We start from the raw sequence: 17,553 nt of genomic DNA on the forward strand, positions 1-17,553 counted from the left end.
ATCTGCCATTAGGCACATTTTGTGTGCTGGAGTCTTTACCGCATTTCCCCTGGAATCTTTTTTTTTTTTTTTTAATTTTTTATTTATTTATGATAGTCACACACAGAGAGAGAGAGAGAGGCAGAGACACAGGCAGAGGGAGAAGCAGGCTCCATGCGCCGGGAGCCCGATGTGGGATTCAATCCCGGGTCTCCAGGATCGCGCCCTGGGCCAAAGGCAGGCGCCAAACCGCTGCGCCACCCAGGGATCCCTTCCCCTGGAATCTTGAACGGATTTCCCGGAGCTCAGGGAGGGTTGGTTGGTTGGTTTTTCTCAACTGTTTCCATGACTACTCCAAAGCTGTGACGTCAGAACCGTAATAGGAACTCGCAGTTGCTCCCAAGAACAGAACTGGCATGGTCCGAAGGTTTCCTGCTTCTATGCCGAACACCTGCCCTCCGTCCGCGGCAAATACCCCCTGAGGTTCTGCCGCCCACTACCACTGCGCTTCTTCAAGAGATCGGAAGCACGAAGACGGAAGTGAAGCGCCCGGAAAGGCCGGAGTGGGCGGCCTCTGTTCTTTAAATGGCGCCGACGAGCCCGGCTAGCCCGCCCCTTCCTTCCAGGAAGGCCACCATTGGCTTTCCTGGCGGTTTCGCTCTTCTATTGGTCAGTGGCCTACTACCAACGTGCAGATTGGCCCCAAAGTTTTCTTTCGGTTTCCGGTGTCCCAACAATGGCGGCTCTGGACTCCCTGTCACTCTTCACTGGCCTTGGCCTGAGCGAGCATAAGGCCAGGGAGACGCTCAAGAACACGGCTCTGAGCGCGCAGCTGCGCGAGGCGGCAACCCAGGTGCGAGTCCCTCTGCCCTTGGTCCTGGCTGCGGACTGTGCTCCAGTGCGGTGCTAGGTCCCGATCCCGAGTCTGATCCCGATCCCAATCTACCAACTTTGTCTGACTCGCTTTTCTTACTGGGCGTGGGCTTCTCTCCTGACCCCTTGGACCTCAGGCACAGCAGACTCTGGGCTCCACCATTGACAAAGCTACCGGGACCCTGCTGTATGGCTTGGCATCCCGACTAAGGGATCCCCGGCGTCTCTCTTTCCTTGTGAGCTACATAGCCAATAAGAAGATCCACACGGAGCTCCAGCTGAGTGGTAAGATCCCTGACTGCCCTGCCACTTCCACCTCCAACTCCTCTCTTCAGCCAAGACCTCTATCTGCCCTTTCTGCCAAGTCCCCCAGTGTCTCTCCATATGCTCCTACTGCACTCCTCTCTAAACCCAGGTCCTGGCAATGAAGGGTGGAGAGGCCTCCTCTGGTGAGACTGGGGAACTGTGTAGGTCTGAGGGAGAGCCTCTCTCGGAACAGGATTCTTTCCTATTGTCTCAAGGCTTCTCTAGGATGGTGTAAGGCTCAACCTCTGAGGAGGCCAGTCAACCTCTCAGGAGGCCAAACTGTGACAGGGGTTTCATGGGGTTAGGGCCTTGTCTTGGAGCTGAGATTCCACTCATTGATTCTCCTTTCTTAGCTGCCCTTGAATATGTGCGAAGTCATCCCCTGGACCCCATCAACACCGAGGACTTTGAGCAGGAATGTGGAGTGGGTGTCATGGTGACCCCAGAGCAGATTGAGGAGGCTGTGAGTCTTTTCTTAGACATCGGGTACCTCTTTACTACTGACCCTGGAAAGGAGTGGCTCAGCTTCTCCACCCAGGAAGACAGGGTGAGTGTGTGGGTCCCTAGAGCATTTCTGAAGGACAATTGTTCTGAACCACATGGTTTGGCTTTCTGCAGGTGGAGGCTGCCATAAATCGCCACCGTCCCCAGCTCCTGGAGGAGCGTTATCGTTTCAACATGGGACTGCTGATGGGTGAGGAGGGCCTGGGGGCAGAGGTCTATGTTGTTCTCTCTCCCTGGTCATGCCTTTTAGGGGAGGGCATAAGTGAGAGAGAGAGGAGAAGGAGCAATAGAAGCATTAAAAAAAAAAAAAAAGATTTATTTATTTGTTCATTCATTCATTCATTCATTCATGAGAGATACAGAAGAGAGGCAGAGACATAGAAAGACGGAGAAGCAGGGTCCTCACTGGGAGCTCAATGAGGGACTTGATTCCCCAACCTGGGATCATACCCTGAGCCCAAGGAAGACGCTCAACCACTCAGCCACCCAGGTGTCAGAATAGGAGCATTTTTAAAGTGGTCTCGCTAGGCCCAGGCTCTGGTTCTTGAGGTCAGCCAGGACTTTTTCTCGGGAAAGAGTAGGAAGTATCCTTCTTGGCTCTTCTGCAGCTCCTTGTGCCCATGTTTCTAGGAGAGGCTCGAGCTGTGCTCAAGTGGGCAGATGGCAAAATGATCAAGCACGAAGTGGACATGCAGGTAGGTAACTTCTTGAAGTAAAGCAGGCAAAAATTCTGCCATGCACAGTGCCTAGAGTCCACTAAGGGATAAATGGGGGCAGGAGGGGAAGACACCCTGTCCATATTTTGACAAGGGAGAACAGAGCCTAGTATGGAGGGCAGCACCTTGGTGGGTAGTAAAAGGCTGGAGCCTCTGGATTATGCCTGTTTTCGGGTGAGTTGCTTTCTTCTTAACCTCAGTTTCCTCATCTTGTAAATAGAGATGATATGGCCTTCATCTCAGATGATGGCATAGAATCACAAAAGGCTGATGACTGAGGTAGTTTGTTATCTTGATGCTAAGCCCACAGCACTTTTTTGTAAGTGGCAGTTTTTGTTACCTGTTTTCTTACCAGCTTTTGGACTCTCAGAGGGGAAAGAGACTTTGAGGCCAGTAGAACCATGTGAGGAGCAGAAGTGGGATGGGCTAGGTAGGTTCTTCAAGGCAGTGTTGGTAGACAAGCCAGGAAGCCCTTAGGTGGGTAGGGGGCGTCAATCAGGCGTTCCTTGAAACAGAACACTCCTGTCTCAGCCCTGACTCTGGTTTCTGCTCAGGTTCTTCACCTTCTGGGTCCCAAGACTGAGACTGATCTGGAGAAGAAACCCAAGGTGGGGCTCAGTATGGTACTGTATCCCTGGGGATGAAGTGTGGTGGGGTGAGACTTCAGACTGGGGAAGGGAATATCTGACCCCAGTGATCGCAGGACCCTGACCCAACTTTTGGGCTTCTCTCAGGTATCAAAAGCTCGGCCAGAAGAAAAAGACCAGAGGACAGCAAAGGTCCTGATGGAGAATGGTGAGAGGCTTGAGGTCCCTGCCACATTCAGCTTCCTGACTTCTGGGCTTTTCACCTGATGGGTTTTTATAGCCCAGTCTCCTCAGGCCGTTAGCTTACTCATCACCCTGCCTTCTGCCAAACTGCAATTCTTGGTGTTTCCTTTGTTCCCATTACCTAGAGACTAGCATGAGGAAACTGAAGAGTCTGGCTCAGTATCTCTTGTCTCGGAAGTTAGGGAAAGAGGGACCTGCTTGGCTCTCTTCTGGTTGTGGAATATAGGTAGTACCAAGAGGTACCTCCCTGAGCTGGATGGGATAGGTGTATTCAGAGGATAAGTTTTCCTTGTTCTGTTCTTCATAGGTGAGGCTGCAGACCAGACCCTGTCTCTGATTGAGCAGCTTCGAGGGGAAGCACTTAAGTTCCACAAGCCTGGTGAGCTGGCAGATCAAAAACCCGGGGGAGGGTAAGATCTTGATAGCAACTCTTACAGCCAGGGTAGGGAGCCTTGGGCTGCAGCCTAGTCCTCAGGCTTATTCTGGCCCTGGCAGGTGAGAACTACAAGACCCCAGGCTATGTGACCACTCCACATACCATGGATCTACTGAAGCAGCACCTGGAGATCACTGGAGGACAGGTGTGTGGAAGTACTGTCAGGCAAGTTAGTGCTGTCAACACGGCAGGGGGCCTGGGCTGCCTTCATACTTCTCCATCTATCCTATCACTGTGGCCTCCCTGCAAAGGAGCATCTATTCCTTTAGGGGAGTCAGTTCTGGCTTAATTCCCCTGTTCCCATTTCCTTTATCTCAGGTACGTACTCGGTTCCCGCCAGAACCCAATGGAATCCTGCACATAGGACATGCCAAAGCCATCAATTTCAACTTCGGCTATGCCAAGGTGAGTGTGTAGGGATGTGACAATCAGGGTGATGCCTTGTTACTCCCAAGACTGGATACCAAAAAGGTGTCCCTGCCTTTCCTGCTGCTCCTATGATGTGCCCAGATCAGACACATGCCCAGAGGCCATGGAGGGGAATCACATATATGATATGAGGCTAGGAATTCATTTGGCTCATTGGGATAAAGCTCTAGGTAGTGAGTTCAACTCTGGTGAAATGCCCAGTGCAACCCCTCAGGCTTAGAAAGAGGATGTTTGAAGTTGGTGTAAAGGCATTTAGATATAGAAAGATGAGTGAAATTTCTAAAGGCATTTTCAATTCTGACATGGGAGAGCTCTGAGAATGTCTGAGTTCGGTGAGTTGGACTCTGGGAGCTGATGATGTGAGAGCTCACAGATTCTGTGACTCTCCTAGGCCAACAATGGGATCTGTTTTCTGCGCTTTGATGACACCAATCCTGAGAAAGAGGAAGCAAAGTTCTTCACTGCCATCTGTGACATGGTGACCTGGCTGGGTATGGGCTGGGCAAGGCCTGGGAAGAAAGACCTGGGTCAGTGGGCCTCTTGGGCTATGGCTTGCATTGGGTGTTGCTAACTGGTACTCATATTGTCTTTTTCTGCCCCAGGTTACACTCCTTACAAGGTTACATATGCCTCTGACTATTTTGACCAGCTGTATGCCTGGGCTGTGGAGCTCATCCATAGGTGAGGCCAGGGCCATCCTGTAGAGCCAGGTAGGCTGCCCAGGACATAGCCATCCTGGGTACTCACACCTCTTCCACTTAGGGGCCAGGCCTATGTGTGCCACCAGCGAGGAGAGGAACTCAAGGGGCATAACTCATTGCCCTCACCCTGGAGAGACCGTCCCATAGAGGAGTCACTGCTGCTCTTTGAGGTGGGGTTCTGGAGGGGTATTTGGATCTGGGTGGGCCAGAGTGCTAAGGAGGAGATGCCCCTGTGCTGAGAGGCAGCCTGAGCCCTTGCTCCTGTCAGGCAATGCGCAAGGGCAAGTTTGCGGAGGGTGAGGCCACACTGCGGATGAAGCTGGTGATGGAGGATGGCAAGATGGACCCTGTGGCCTATCGAGTCAAGTATACACCACACCATCGCACAGGGGACACCTGGTGGGTGTGAGCATGGGGTGGGGCTGTGGAGTTGTAGAGTGGGATGGTGGGTCTGGATGGTGGGGCCCATTGCCTATGCCCTGCAGGTGCATCTATCCCACCTATGACTACACACACTGCCTCTGTGACTCCATCGAGCACATCACCCACTCACTCTGCACCAAGGAATTCCAGGCCCGGTGAGGGAGCTGGGCCCACGGGGTGGGTAGGGCCAGTGGGATTCCAGTAGCCCTTCCTGTGGTGTCTCTCTGGTCTGAGGTGACCAGACCTGACTCTACCCTCCTACCCCAGACGCTCTTCCTACTTCTGGCTGTGCAATGCATTGGATGTCTATTGCCCTGTTCAGTGGGAGTATGGTCGTCTCAACCTTCACTATGCTGTTGTGTCTAAGAGGAAGATTCTCCAGCTTGTGGCAGCTGGTGCTGTGCGGTAGGTGTGATTGTTTGCCTCGCTGAAGGTTGGAAGTAACTAGTGGTGTATACTGCCAAAGGCTTTCTCACCACCTTCTTGCCTACAGGGACTGGGACGACCCACGGCTCTTCACACTCACAGCCTTACGACGGCGGGGCTTTCCGCCTGAGGCCATCAACAACTTCTGTGCTCGGGTATAGCCCAGTGGGCTGGGTGAGCAGGTGAGGGCTGAGCAAAGCAGTGTGTGGTTTTGGCTGTGAGTGATGCTGATCTTTCATGATAGGTGGGTGTGACAGTGGCACAGACCACAATGGAACCCCATCTGCTAGAAGCCTGTGTGCGTGATGTGCTGAATGACACAGCCCCACGGGCCATGGCTGTGCTGGAGCCATTACAGGTCATCATCACCAACTTTCCTTCTACCAAGGTAGGTGTGCCTCCACGTGTGATATGTTGTGGGGGTGTACTTAGGTCTGGGTATGGGGATCCCAGTGCCTAGTGTAACTCAGACACCTATCTCCTGCTATAGTCCTTAGACATCCAGGTTCCCAACTTCCCAGCTGATGAGACCAAGGGCTTCCATCAGATTCCCTTTGGATCCATGATCTTCATTGAAAGGACTGACTTTAAAGAGGTAAGTGGGGGTGTGAAGGGTCCTATTTGATGCTGAGCCCAGTCCTGAGATCTCATCTCTTCTGTCAGTCCACCTACTTCCTACTTCAGATGAACCAGCGCCTGCCAGACATGGGGGTGGGGGAGAAGCCTCTTGTACCTGTTTGGCCCATGCAGTCTTGTGTCCACACCACTTCCTACCTCTAGGAGCCAGAGCCAGGCTATAAGCGCCTGGCGTGGGGCCAGCCTGTGGGCCTGAGGCATACAGGCTACGTCATCAAGCTGCAGCATGTTGTCAAGGTGAGAGCAGGCTGTAGCCTTCCTCCTTCAATGCCTGCTGCGGGGAAGATCTGGGTGCATGCAGCCTGCAGTCCTAGTAGTGGTCCCTAGGTCTAATTGTAGGCCCCTTGACTTCCAGGGCCCCAGTGGCTGTGTAGAGAGCCTGGAGGTGACCTGTAGACGGGCAGATGCTGCAGAAAAGCCCAAGGCCTTTATTCACTGGGTGTCACAGCCTCTGACTTGTGAGATTCGCCTTTATGAGCGACTGTGAGTGAACAGAGCTGGGGTATAGGGAGATACAAGATGGGCATTGCCTGCTATGGCTACTTAGCTAGAGTCTGATCTTCCTTCTGGCTGCAGATTTCAGCACAAGAACCCTGAGGATCCTGCTGAGGTGCCTGGTGGATTCTTAAGTGACCTGAACCCAGTAGGCTCATTAGGGTGTAAGGTGGAGGGTGGTGGGTCTCCCTGGGTGGATGCCCACCTGAATTCCTTGCCCACAGGCATCGCTACAAGTGGTGGAGGCAGCGTTAGTGGACTGCTCTGTGGCCCTGGCAAAGCCCTTTGACAAGTTCCAGTTTGAGCGGCTTGGCTACTTCTCCTTGGATCCAGACAGCTGCCAGGGACAGGTGCTTGAATTTACCTGTCTGACCTTTGCACAACAGTGACAGTGGTGGCTGCCATTTACTGTGCTAACTGCTCTGCCAACATTCCATTATTTAATACTTACCACCTGAGATGGGGTTCATATTTTACTGATGAGGAAACAGGTTCAGAGATCCATGCACAAAATTTTGGACCCTGCTTTTCTTACTCAAGGTATAGGGGTCAGGCATAGTGGTTGTTATAATCTCTATAAAGTAGAGGTCCAGAGCCATCTAGTCCCCTACCCAAAGTCAGAAAGTTATTGAGAACCTGAGTGTCCTAACTATCAGCTCCTCTGGAATGGGGTGAGGGTAGGGTCTGGTGAGGTCTGGTCCTCATAGCCTGGTTCTGGCTTGATAATTCTTCCCCCTCTGCCATCCAGCTTGTCTTCAACCGGACTGTCACTCTTAAGGAGGACCCAGGAAAGGTGTGAGCTGTAAGGAAGCCCCATGGACCTACCTCATGCTTCTGGAGGCTAGGGATACCCTAGACTCCGTGTCAATAAAAAACAGCTAAATCTCCTGGAGTCCGTGTGTTCTCTGTTTGCACTTCCAGCCCTTGAGGACCTTAGAGACTTGCTGGGGGTAGGGAGTAGGTGCACTGCACACAGAGCAGTACTGACAGCTTTGAAACCATTGATGCACTTCTTAGTACTCAAGCGCAGGGACCTGGGCCTGATTCAAAATCCTCTATACCTGGTCTGAGGGACTAGCAATCTCTGGGTGCTTTTCCACTGTTAGGAACCTTTTGCTACAAGGATCTGGAGGGTTTGTGTCTGCCTGCGTGCCTAGGCAGGTGAAAACACACATGGTTTCAGTCCAGTCATTCAGCAAATAATCATTAATTGCTTACTACATGCCAGGCACAATGAGAAGAGGAAGACTTGTGCAGTGGCCTTCTCAGTTGACCATCTAGTTGGGGAGACAGAGGGTGACCAGGCACTGTGCAAAAGAGGTCTCCCTGGAGCCTGTGCAAGGCTGGAGGAAGTTCCTGACCAAGCCTGTGCCTCAGACTACTCTCAGGCGGTGATTCCTTAGGGAACCCATAAGGGCCAAAGAGATGTTTGCCAGCGCAGGAGGAACAAGTGCAAAGACCCTAAGGCCCTTTTAAGAAAGCCTATAGCAGACTGGTTGCCCTCTGGGACAGTGTGGGCTACCACTGAGGTCCAAGTGTCCCTGCAGCTTTAACACCCTCCACATTTTCCCTGTATACAAACACCAGGCTACCAGAGGCCCGCTTTAAGGTGGACTGGGTCCTGGAAAGCTGGATTAGGACGACAGCAGATTGAGGAGGGGGTTCCCAAACGTTAAAGACTCCTGCAAGAGAGTGACTCTGAGCTTCCCAGGTGAGACGATGATACGGGGGCGCAGGGCCTAGGTCAAGGGCTGTGGGGGCTACCTTAAGCAAGAGACGGGGCCCCGCCCCACGTGGGGCTGCGCGACTAAAGGAGGCCCAAGCACGCTGCAGAAGGTGGGTCCAGAGAGCAAGCTTGGATCCCCAACCCGCCCAGGCTCCAACTCCCGGCAGATCTCCAGCCGTGGCCCCGCCCAGCATGGAGGGGCGTTCGAGGGCGGGGCGCTCCGTCCTACACTCCTGGCTTTTCTCGCTGTTTCTGCAGCCCGAGGCCCAGCCTCTTGCCTCGGTAGAAGCGTTCCCTTTAAGTTTGGCCAGGAGGCAGCCTCAACTCTCGCGGGATCCGACGCTTCGGTTATCGCGAGAGGGGCATTCGGCACCCATTGGCTGTGAGGGTTGAATGTAAGATGGCGCCCAGGGAGCTGTGAGGGGAAAATCCTGTCGGTCTTGGAGCGGCGACGGCGGAACCGGGGCCCCAAGCGGTGCGGCGGGGCCGGCGGGTAGAGCGGCGGCGGCGGCGGCGGCGACGACGACGACGACGACGTCGCCGGGTGAGGGCTGCAGTGGGGGCAGGGATGTGGCGAACCTGCGGGCCTGAGACAGCGGGCCCACCCCACACAACGGCGGGCGGGGGCGGGCGGGCGGGCCGCTGCCACTGGGCCCAGGAGACCTCGGGGCGGCTCCGGAACGGAGAATGCCCCTGGGCTCGCGCGCTCCCGCCCCTTGTGGGGTGGGGAGAGGCCGGTCGGGGACTAGGGTGGGCGCGGCGCGCGAACGCGCACTGGTGCTCGCGCGCGGCCTGGCCTGTTTATACACGGGCGCGCGCGCGCTGTGCGGCCCTCTTGGTGCGCGTGTCCGCCGACGTGCGCGTTCCCGGTTCGGATATCTCCGCTCTTGGAGCTGCGGCCCTTGGGCAAGAGCGGCTTTCTGTGGCGCGCGCCCGCCCGCGACCCCTGGCTTCGGGACGCGCGCCCTGCTGTTGGGTGGTGGCGGCGCCGCCGCCGCGAGGACGCGCAGGACACCTCTGCTGCGTGGAGCGGCGGCGAGCTGGCGGGCAGCTCGCAGTGTGAGGAAGGTTGTGGGTTGGGCCCTTCCTGCTCTGGTGACGTCCCCGGACCGCTGCGGCCTAGGCCTGGGGAGAAACCAACCGGCTTTGCCGTCTGACTTGAGGCTCCGCTTCTCTGCGAGGCGGGCGAGATTGCTCGTTCTTCTCGAAGAATGCAGTGACCTGAGGCCAGTGTGTGGGGACGGTGCTGCCCTGTTTCTGAAACTGAGCCCTGTAGGTCTTTGAGGGCAGCGAGCCCACTCGAATGTCCTCACCTTCCTTGTTCTGGTGCTTTGTGCTGGAGAGGGAAGGTTAATCCTAGAAGGCTCTTCAGCAGTACCTGTTTTCTTGTCATTGGGAAGTAATTCTTCCATAAGCGCAATTCCCACACGTCACCTCTGTGCGCTCCGGAAGGGGATCCTTTTCTGTGGTCGTGAAACTACCCGAGCTTTAAAATTCCACTTCACATCTTTAAATGCAGCCTTTTCTTCTGTGTGGGTGGGAGGGGCTTACGTGTACTCTGTTAGACTAAGGAAGGCCCGCTGTCGTTCAGCCAGAAAGTTGCCCAGAACAAAATTAAGTAACCTGAGAAATCTGTGTTTTTGCCATCTTTTATAATTATAAAATTTCCCAACAGAAATTTTAAAAATCTGTTCATGTATCACTGCAGAAGTCACTTTTGATGTAGAATTTCAATCCTTTTCAGGTTTTTTGTTGTTCTGGTGCTAGGGGAGTTCTAGGTTTGTCCTAGAGAAATATGCACTTTTGTCTAAGACAAGACGTCTGACTGTTGTACAGTCTTGCTTAATTGAGTTGAAGGAAAAAGAAGCTGAGAGGAGGTTAAATTAGCAACTAAATTTAATGATGGGGGTCGTTCTTTCAAAATACTATATTTTAAGAACGAAGTTAAAATTTAAAAAGAGGCTGAGGATGGAAAGGACTTCTTTGTTCTATCTTCTTCAGAATGTTACAAGTCTTAAGAACTCAGGACAAGCAGCAGAAATACATGCAACATGGTGACTGGTGAGTTAAAATCATTCATATGCTGAAATATGTGTGCAGTCTTTTTCCTAGTAATACTGAAACATTACAAATCCTGCCAATCATCCTGGGTGCTGACAAACTACTAAGTGCTGGGAAATTGAAGATGTGCATCTTTGAATCCAGCCAGTTTGCTGCTTGAACAATTTTATCTTGAAATGTAAGTCAGTGCAACTTTCAGGTTTTAGCAGGAGGAACCCACCAGCTTTTCTAAGGACCTTAAATGGTTCAAAGAGAAGCAGTAAAGTTTGAGATACACTTAAAATTTTTAATACACCTTTTAGGCCTGCTTGTTCTGGGATATCTTTTTTTTTTTTTTTTAATTATTAAGTTTGAGATCTTCCTTTCAAATTGTTTGTAGATAATGTTTTTTTTTTAAGCTCATTAACTTAGATTTACCTATTAGAAGATGTCCTACTTCCAGCCCTCTGTGATGAATGATTCGTGTACCTTTTCGTGAACCTTTGCTTTTCACATCCCCTTTCTAGTTTATGTTGTTGGTATTTCACACAAAAGATCATATAGGGGTTCAGGTTTCTTACAACTTTGAATTGCTCCCAAAGGTAACCAAAATAAGTCAGGGGCTTGTTAGTTGTAGCTGTCTTCCATTATGACAGGTTCAGAATTAGGGATCTCTTCTTTAAGCTTGCATGCTGTCTTTCGATTTAATCAGTTGTGGTTTGTCCTCTATGTGCCATGCTTCTTGTCTACTTTTTAAATGGCCACCCTTCATCTGTAATGGTCTTTTATTTTATTTCTCAGCCTCAGAATGAGGTGTTACATGAACACCTGTTCTATTACTTTGTACTTGGTTGCACTGCATTTTATTCCAGATGTTTTAAGTTCTCTCCAGGCTAAATGCTTCATTTGTCACACTGGATTGTGATTTCTGATTGTGGCTGCATGAAGAAATGATAGATTAACCTCTTGCTTTGCTGAAAAGGGGAAGAGAATGAACCTTTGGTGTCACATTTGAGGCTAGAGCAAAATGGTAGAGCTGGTGGGCTGTGTCAGAAAGCTTTTTTTTTTTTTTTTTAACCTATCTGTGAATTCAGGTGATCTTTATAAAATTTAATGAAAAATTATAAATTGAACCACACTGCCACCTCTTCAAGTAGAACAATGGCAGCATCCCAGCACCCTTCATAGGTCCCTTCCTGGTCATAGTTTCTCAACTACTAGTGCTAATTACCATTCTGATTTCTGTGACAATCATGTTCCTTTTACTTTTGTCACCCTTGTATCCCTCAACAACATAGTTTTGTTTGCTTTTGAGTTTTATGTAAATAGAATTGTTCTGTATTTTATGTTTTCCTCCTTTAGGCATTGCTAAATTCACCCACGTAATGTGTTATCATAGTTCATTCATTCCAGTTTCCTTATAGTATTCAGTTATATGTTTATACTATAATTTACTTTTGCCTTCTACTATTGATAGACACCTGGATTCCTTCCACTTTGGGACTATTACTAACAATGCTACTGTGAACATTTTTATAGGAGTATCTTTCTATATGTGTGTGTCATACACACCTAGGGATAGAATTGTTGGGTTATAAGGAATGAATAATGTCAGCTTTACTGGTTAATGCAAATGGTTGTGCCAATTTATAGTTCATCAATCTTTGGCAAGAATGTGAATTTAAGTTCCTGATTGAAAGTGTGTTGCCCTAAACCGGAAACCATGGCAAAAATGCCCTAAATCAGGAACTCCTCTGGTAAAGGCATGGGGCAGATGAATGGTCCGATGGGGTAATACCGGTCACAAACCCTGTATTGGTTTAGTATCTTTAAGAATAGACATGTATCCCAATTTGGTTTTTTTTGAAATGACTATGTTAATTAGGACAGATGTAACTGTAACTCCTTAAAGTAGAAATTGATTTATTTTTTAATGGAATGTATCCTTCAAACCAGACTTACAAAGCTATGAGCAGCCATTGGTAGAGTAGATGTGAACCATGAGAAGGGCCCAAGAACATGACTGGGTAAACCGGAGGAGGCAGGGGTCTGAGGCAGCTCAGAGTTTTCTTCTCTTAGTTCATCCTCATATTCAAGACCCAATTTGTGGAGCTGCATTGGGAGTGGGAAGAGGTATCAAAAATTTGGGGACACCCAAGATAAGATGATTCTGGTGAGTACTTAAGTCTTGTCTTAGTACCTAAATAGAAAAAAGAAAGAAATTGACAAAGAGACCTATAAAAATGTAATAGATTGTTGCTTTGGAATAACTTTTTCCATCATACCCGCTTGTGTTCTAATAATAACATGATAAAAGTAAGGGCATCTGGGTGGCTCAGTTTGTTCAATGTCTGCCTTCGGCTCAGGTTAGGATCCCAGAACTTGAGCCCTGCTTTGGGCTTCCTGCTCAGTGGGGAATCTGCATCTCCCTCTCCCATTCCCACTCCTGCTCCCCCTGTTTGTGTGCATCCTTGTGCCATCTCTTTCTCTCTCTGTTAAATAAATAAAATCTTTAAAAAAAATTTTTTTAAGTAATAAAAGTAATGATAACTGTCATACACTCAGGGCCTAAATCTAGTCAGACACTCTGCTAAGCTCCAGTAGAAGGTACAGGGGAAATACTAGTGATTAATGGGTGAATGAATACAAGTGAAAATTTCCAGGTCTGTTGGTGTGGGGTAGGTCTGTTTATTGTTTTGCAAAGCAACTATGCTTAAAAGTATTCAGAAGCAAATGCTTGTTTACAGACTTCCCTACCCCCAAAAGCCCCAAAGCGTTTTTCCTCTTTCCTTTTTGACCCCAGAAATTGGGGGTACTCTACTGTCCCTCCAGCTTCATGTTTTTCTGATGTAGAAAACATGAAGTATTTTCTGAAGTATTTTAATCAGTTTATTTACTGTTCCTCACCAAATCTTTGACTTGAAGCAAGTTAAGAATCTTGCTTCTTTGGGGGGTTGGAGAGAGTTTATCCATTTCTTCATTACCAGTGTTCACCCTTCTGTTTCTTATGAGCAGTATTTTGAAGGAGTTAACAGTCTTCATTATTATGCAAGCTGTGGTGCTTCATAATTTTATTTTTTAAAGATTTGTTTATTGGGGATCCCTGGGTGGCTCAGCGGTTTAGCACCTGCCTTTGGCCGGCCCCGGGGCGTGATCCTGGAGTCCCGGGATTGAGTCCCACATCAGGCTCCCTGCAGGGAGCCTGCTTCTCCCTCTGCCTGTGTCTCTGCCTCCCTCTCTCTCTCTCATGAATAAATAAAATCTTAAAAAAAAATTATTCATAAGAGGCAGAGAGAGGGAGGCAGAGACACAGGCAGAGGGAGAAGCAGACTCTATGGAAGGGAGCCCGATGTGGGGGACTCATTTCGGATCCTAGGATCACGCCCTGAGCCAGAGGCAGATGCTCAACTGCTGAGCCACCGAGGTGTCCCATGGAGTTTCAGATTTTGAGGGGAAAATCATGTTATGATCAGCCAGAACTGTTTGTGTCTGTTATTTTTATTGTATAATCACTGTGTAAAAATGATTAATGTTAATTATCTTTTTGATTTAATACAAATTGTGGAGAATACAAATTAAACAAGAAGAAATTTGAGTTCTCTGTGATTCTACTGCCAAGGCATAACTAGAGTTATTTTGTGTCTCTTTTCCCATTAGGTGTATAAACAATACTGGGATGTATAAATAAAATTGTATTGCTTCCCTTCTCATACGTAATTTAAATAAACTTTGTGTTGAGGGGACAAGAAATCTTTCAGATACTTTTTTTTTTTTTTAAGCTACTGTATTATAGAAAAATCTGTAGACTGACACAGTAAATGCTTAGGGGCAGACTTTCTTCATATGAATTTGGTATATGATAACAGTGGCATTTCGAGTCTGGGCAAAGGAATTTCAATAATTCAATAAACAATACAGGGACAAGTTGTTTGCTTTTGGAAAAAATAAAATTAGACTTTTACCTCACGTTATGCAAAATAAATTTTAAATTGATCAAAGCATTATATTAGAAAATCACATTATAAATTTAAAAATTATAAGTGATTAATGACCTGACCTTATGGTAGGGAAGGCTTTTTCTGAGCATAAAAACAAAAGAAGAAACTGTCATCACCACTATTGAGAATTTAATTTTTCTAAGTGTTTTTTTTTTTTTTTCTCACTGACTAGTCTAAAATATTGAAATATATTTCTGAAGCTTTCCCTCTACTCTCCACCCCCTTCTAAGCACCACTTTTGTGTCAGATCAAATGCTGACTTAGTGTACTTTCATTATTGGGATGTGTCAGTCTGTTGGATACTGCCAAGTGAGCAGGTTAAAAGGACAAGAAATGAAGCCATGTGTTTTTCAGTCTGTATAAATGGGCAGATTGGAATGTTCTTTTAAATTGGCCTTTTCAGTTAAACGTTTAAGTTCTCTAGGGGGCGCCTGGCTGGCTCAGTTAGTAGGGCATGCAACTCTTGATCTCTGAGTTGTTGAGTTTGAGCCTCACATTGGGTATAGAGATTACTTAAAATCTAAAAAAACAAAACAAAACAAAAACAGTTTTTGTAAGTTCTCCATTAATCCATTATTAGTTAAAATTTTTGGCTTCCTCTGATTCATTGGTTCTCAAATGATTCTGTGGACTTGTACAGAGTCAGTGAAGAACCTCCTAGAGGCTTAGTGAAAGTAAAAAGCAATGAGAATTGGGAAGCAATGGCTTCTGCCTGAAGCTCCACTGGCTCTAAGTTTGGAGCACCACAGAGGGTTGTTTTTTTTTTTTTTTTTTTTTCCCCACAGAGGGTTTTTATACTTTGTAGTCTAAACTGTTTAAAATACAAAAGGTGGTTTTATCGTATAATATTTCAGGTATTTTCACAAGGATACAGAAGAATAGAATGAGTACCTATTTATGAGCCTTTAGCAACATTTACTGAGTTTTATCGAATTTTTCTAGTTCAAGCTGTTGGTGGTTTTTTTTTTAATGAAATCTTAAAAGAATGAACTTTGAGACCTTATAGCAGATATATTTCTAAACTTCAATTTCATTCTTTCTTTTTTTAAATTAAATTAAATTCTTCTTCGCATAGAATCCACACCCAGTGTGGGGCCCAAAGCAAGGCTCCGACTCATGACCCTGAGTTCCTGGCCTGAGCTGAGATCAAGAGTCAGACACTTAAGTGACTGAGCCACCCAGGTGCCCCTTATTACATTCTTTTTGAGAGCTGAATATCCATGCATCTTATTTGTCCTTTTTGGAATAAGTTTATATTTGGACTAGAGTTTCTTATAGTGATTTATTTTAAGATACTATTCTAGAAAAACAGATAGGATTTGCTTATATCCCAAGTTTAATTTGGTATGAAATGCTTTTTTCTAAAACTAAATGATTGATTAATTAGAAGCTATACTCCTGGGGCGTCTGGGTGGCTCAGCCAGTTAAGCATCTGCCTTTGCCTCAGGTTGTGGTCCCCAACGTCCTGGTATCAAGCCCCATATCCGGCTCCCTGCTTATCCGGGAGCCTGCTTCTCCCTCCCCCTCTGTGTGTTGCACGCGCTCTTTCAAATAAATAAAATCTTTTTAAAAAAAGAAGAAGAAACTCTACTCCCTTTGCTAAATGCTTATCAAAAATGGAGGACACGGGAATTTAATTTCCTTCCCTTACGTAGTGGGAAGTCTAGAGATATTTGAACATTAATAAGTCTACAAATAGAGATTTAAAGCTATGAAAGTTTGGGCAGCTTGGGTGGCTCTGTGGTTTAGCGCTGCCTTCAGCCCAGGGCCTGATCCTGGAGACCTGGGATGGAGTCCCACGTTGGGCTCCCTGCATGGAGCCTGCTTCTCCCTCTACCTGTGTCTCTGCCTCTCTTTCTCTCTCTGTGTGTCTCTCATGAATAAATAAATAAAATCTTTAAAAAATTTTAAAAAATAAAGCTATGAAAGTGGTCATGGCAAAAATAACAATGTGATTGGCAGGGGTTGGTGAGAGGAGGAGGATGTTTAAATGACCCAAACTTACCTTTCCTGAAGGACAGGTCAGTATTTAAAATTGGTAGATCAAGAAAGCATACTTACCTGGTTTTTGTGGTGGTGTTGTTTTTAATGTTTCTGTACTATTTGAATATTTCTTCTTAGAAAATGGATGTTACTTTTACTGCCCCCCCCCCAAAAAAAAAAAACCCAAAGAAACCCAGAAAACCTGGTATAATTCTACTCTGAATACTGAAGAATATTTGTTAGGAGGAGAAGTTGGTGCTTTTTTCCTTTATATTTAATATCAGGCTTCAGATGAGGTTTAAGCCTCCTGATTACCAAAACTTGAAAGAATGAAGGGAAATAAGTCATAGGAAGATTCAGGGCTTGCCTTTACCAAACAATGTTTGTTTGAAGGTTTTCCGATTCTATAAGCTTAATTTGCAATTTTTTTTTTGTATCTGTGTGTGTTTGTACTTATTTTCTCCCACATTTGAGACAAAAAAAGGTTTTGCTGCATCGTTCTCTATACTTTTTAAAAAATTGCTGTGACACAGTAGCTATGATTCCAGTACAGTCTCAGACTTCAAGCAGTCTCTCGGAATTTTGTGAGAATACAACTAATTGTTGAAGAAAATAAATCTGGGGAAATGTACATTTTAGTTGACCACTGTTGTTTTTTTGTAATGGAGGTGGAAAACGGAAATATGTAGCAGCATGGTAGAGAACCAGTTAATTGCTGTTCATATATCTCTCTTTGTTCCTTTTTGAGTAGAAGGGTAGGTGTGATTAAGTATTTAGAGTCACATGTTGTGAATTTTGTAATGTTGTTGGATCTGTTTTATGAGAGCTCCCTTCTTCAGAAGGAAATTCCAGTCATGATGCTCTTATCAGAGGGGAGATTGACACATTCATGTCAGTGTGGTGAGTGACTGTGGGTCACCTACACTGGAATGTCCTTCTCTGAATAGGTAACAAAAGGATAAGGTGCTTGACATTGGTTGTGGTCTTTCTCATTTGTGCCATGGACATCATTGAGAGCTTAATTTCAGAGTCTTATAGCAGACCTCCTAATA

The 17,553-nt window shown here is 47.2% G+C and overlaps 2 protein-coding genes across 8 annotated transcripts in view; both read left to right on the top strand.

Moving 5' to 3' along the window:
- The first annotated feature begins 388 nt into the window (after positions 1 to 388).
- QARS1 (glutaminyl-tRNA synthetase 1) lies at positions 389 to 7,646 on the top strand. Of its 4 annotated transcripts, none has more exons than XM_077858994.1 (24): positions 389 to 832; positions 990 to 1,137; positions 1,512 to 1,705; positions 1,777 to 1,852; positions 2,293 to 2,357; positions 2,933 to 2,986; positions 3,113 to 3,173; positions 3,516 to 3,618; positions 3,684 to 3,789; positions 3,963 to 4,049; positions 4,465 to 4,564; positions 4,676 to 4,754; positions 4,836 to 4,944; positions 5,043 to 5,173; positions 5,260 to 5,352; positions 5,465 to 5,602; positions 5,691 to 5,778; positions 5,868 to 6,011; positions 6,114 to 6,218; positions 6,404 to 6,496; positions 6,615 to 6,742; positions 6,836 to 6,902; positions 6,979 to 7,104; positions 7,503 to 7,646. In XM_077858994.1, the coding sequence occupies exons 1-24, from the start codon at positions 716 to 718 to the stop codon at positions 7,551 to 7,553; spliced, it is 2,463 nt and encodes an 820-aa protein (XP_077715120.1). In that variant the 5' UTR covers positions 389 to 715; the 3' UTR covers positions 7,554 to 7,646. The 4 variants fall into 4 exon arrangements, with proteins under 4 accessions (XP_077715120.1, XP_077715121.1, XP_077715122.1 ...); XM_077858995.1 differs by having other exon boundaries at positions 392 to 832; positions 3,516 to 3,587; positions 3,704 to 3,789; XM_077858996.1 differs by having other exon boundaries at positions 392 to 832; positions 1,512 to 1,621.
- Positions 7,647 to 8,846: 1,200 nt separating this feature from the next.
- QRICH1 (glutamine rich 1) overlaps positions 8,847 to 17,553 on the top strand; it is a 50,119-nt gene continuing 41,412 nt past the window's right edge. Inside the window, exons 1-2 of one of the 4 annotated variants that reach the window (XM_077859000.1) lie at positions 8,847 to 9,024; positions 10,482 to 10,541. The gene's annotated coding sequence lies outside the window, so the exon portion shown is untranslated. Of the gene's footprint in view, positions 9,025 to 9,495; positions 9,753 to 10,481; positions 10,542 to 10,580; positions 10,720 to 17,553 lie in introns of those variants that run through there. The other 3 variants (XM_077858999.1, XM_077858998.1, XM_077859001.1) reach the window with 3 other exon arrangements.

This window comes from Canis aureus, chromosome 19 (assembly GCF_053574225.1).
Source record: "Canis aureus isolate CA01 chromosome 19, VMU_Caureus_v.1.0, whole genome shotgun sequence".
NCBI lineage: Eukaryota > Metazoa > Chordata > Mammalia > Carnivora > Canidae > Canis > Canis aureus.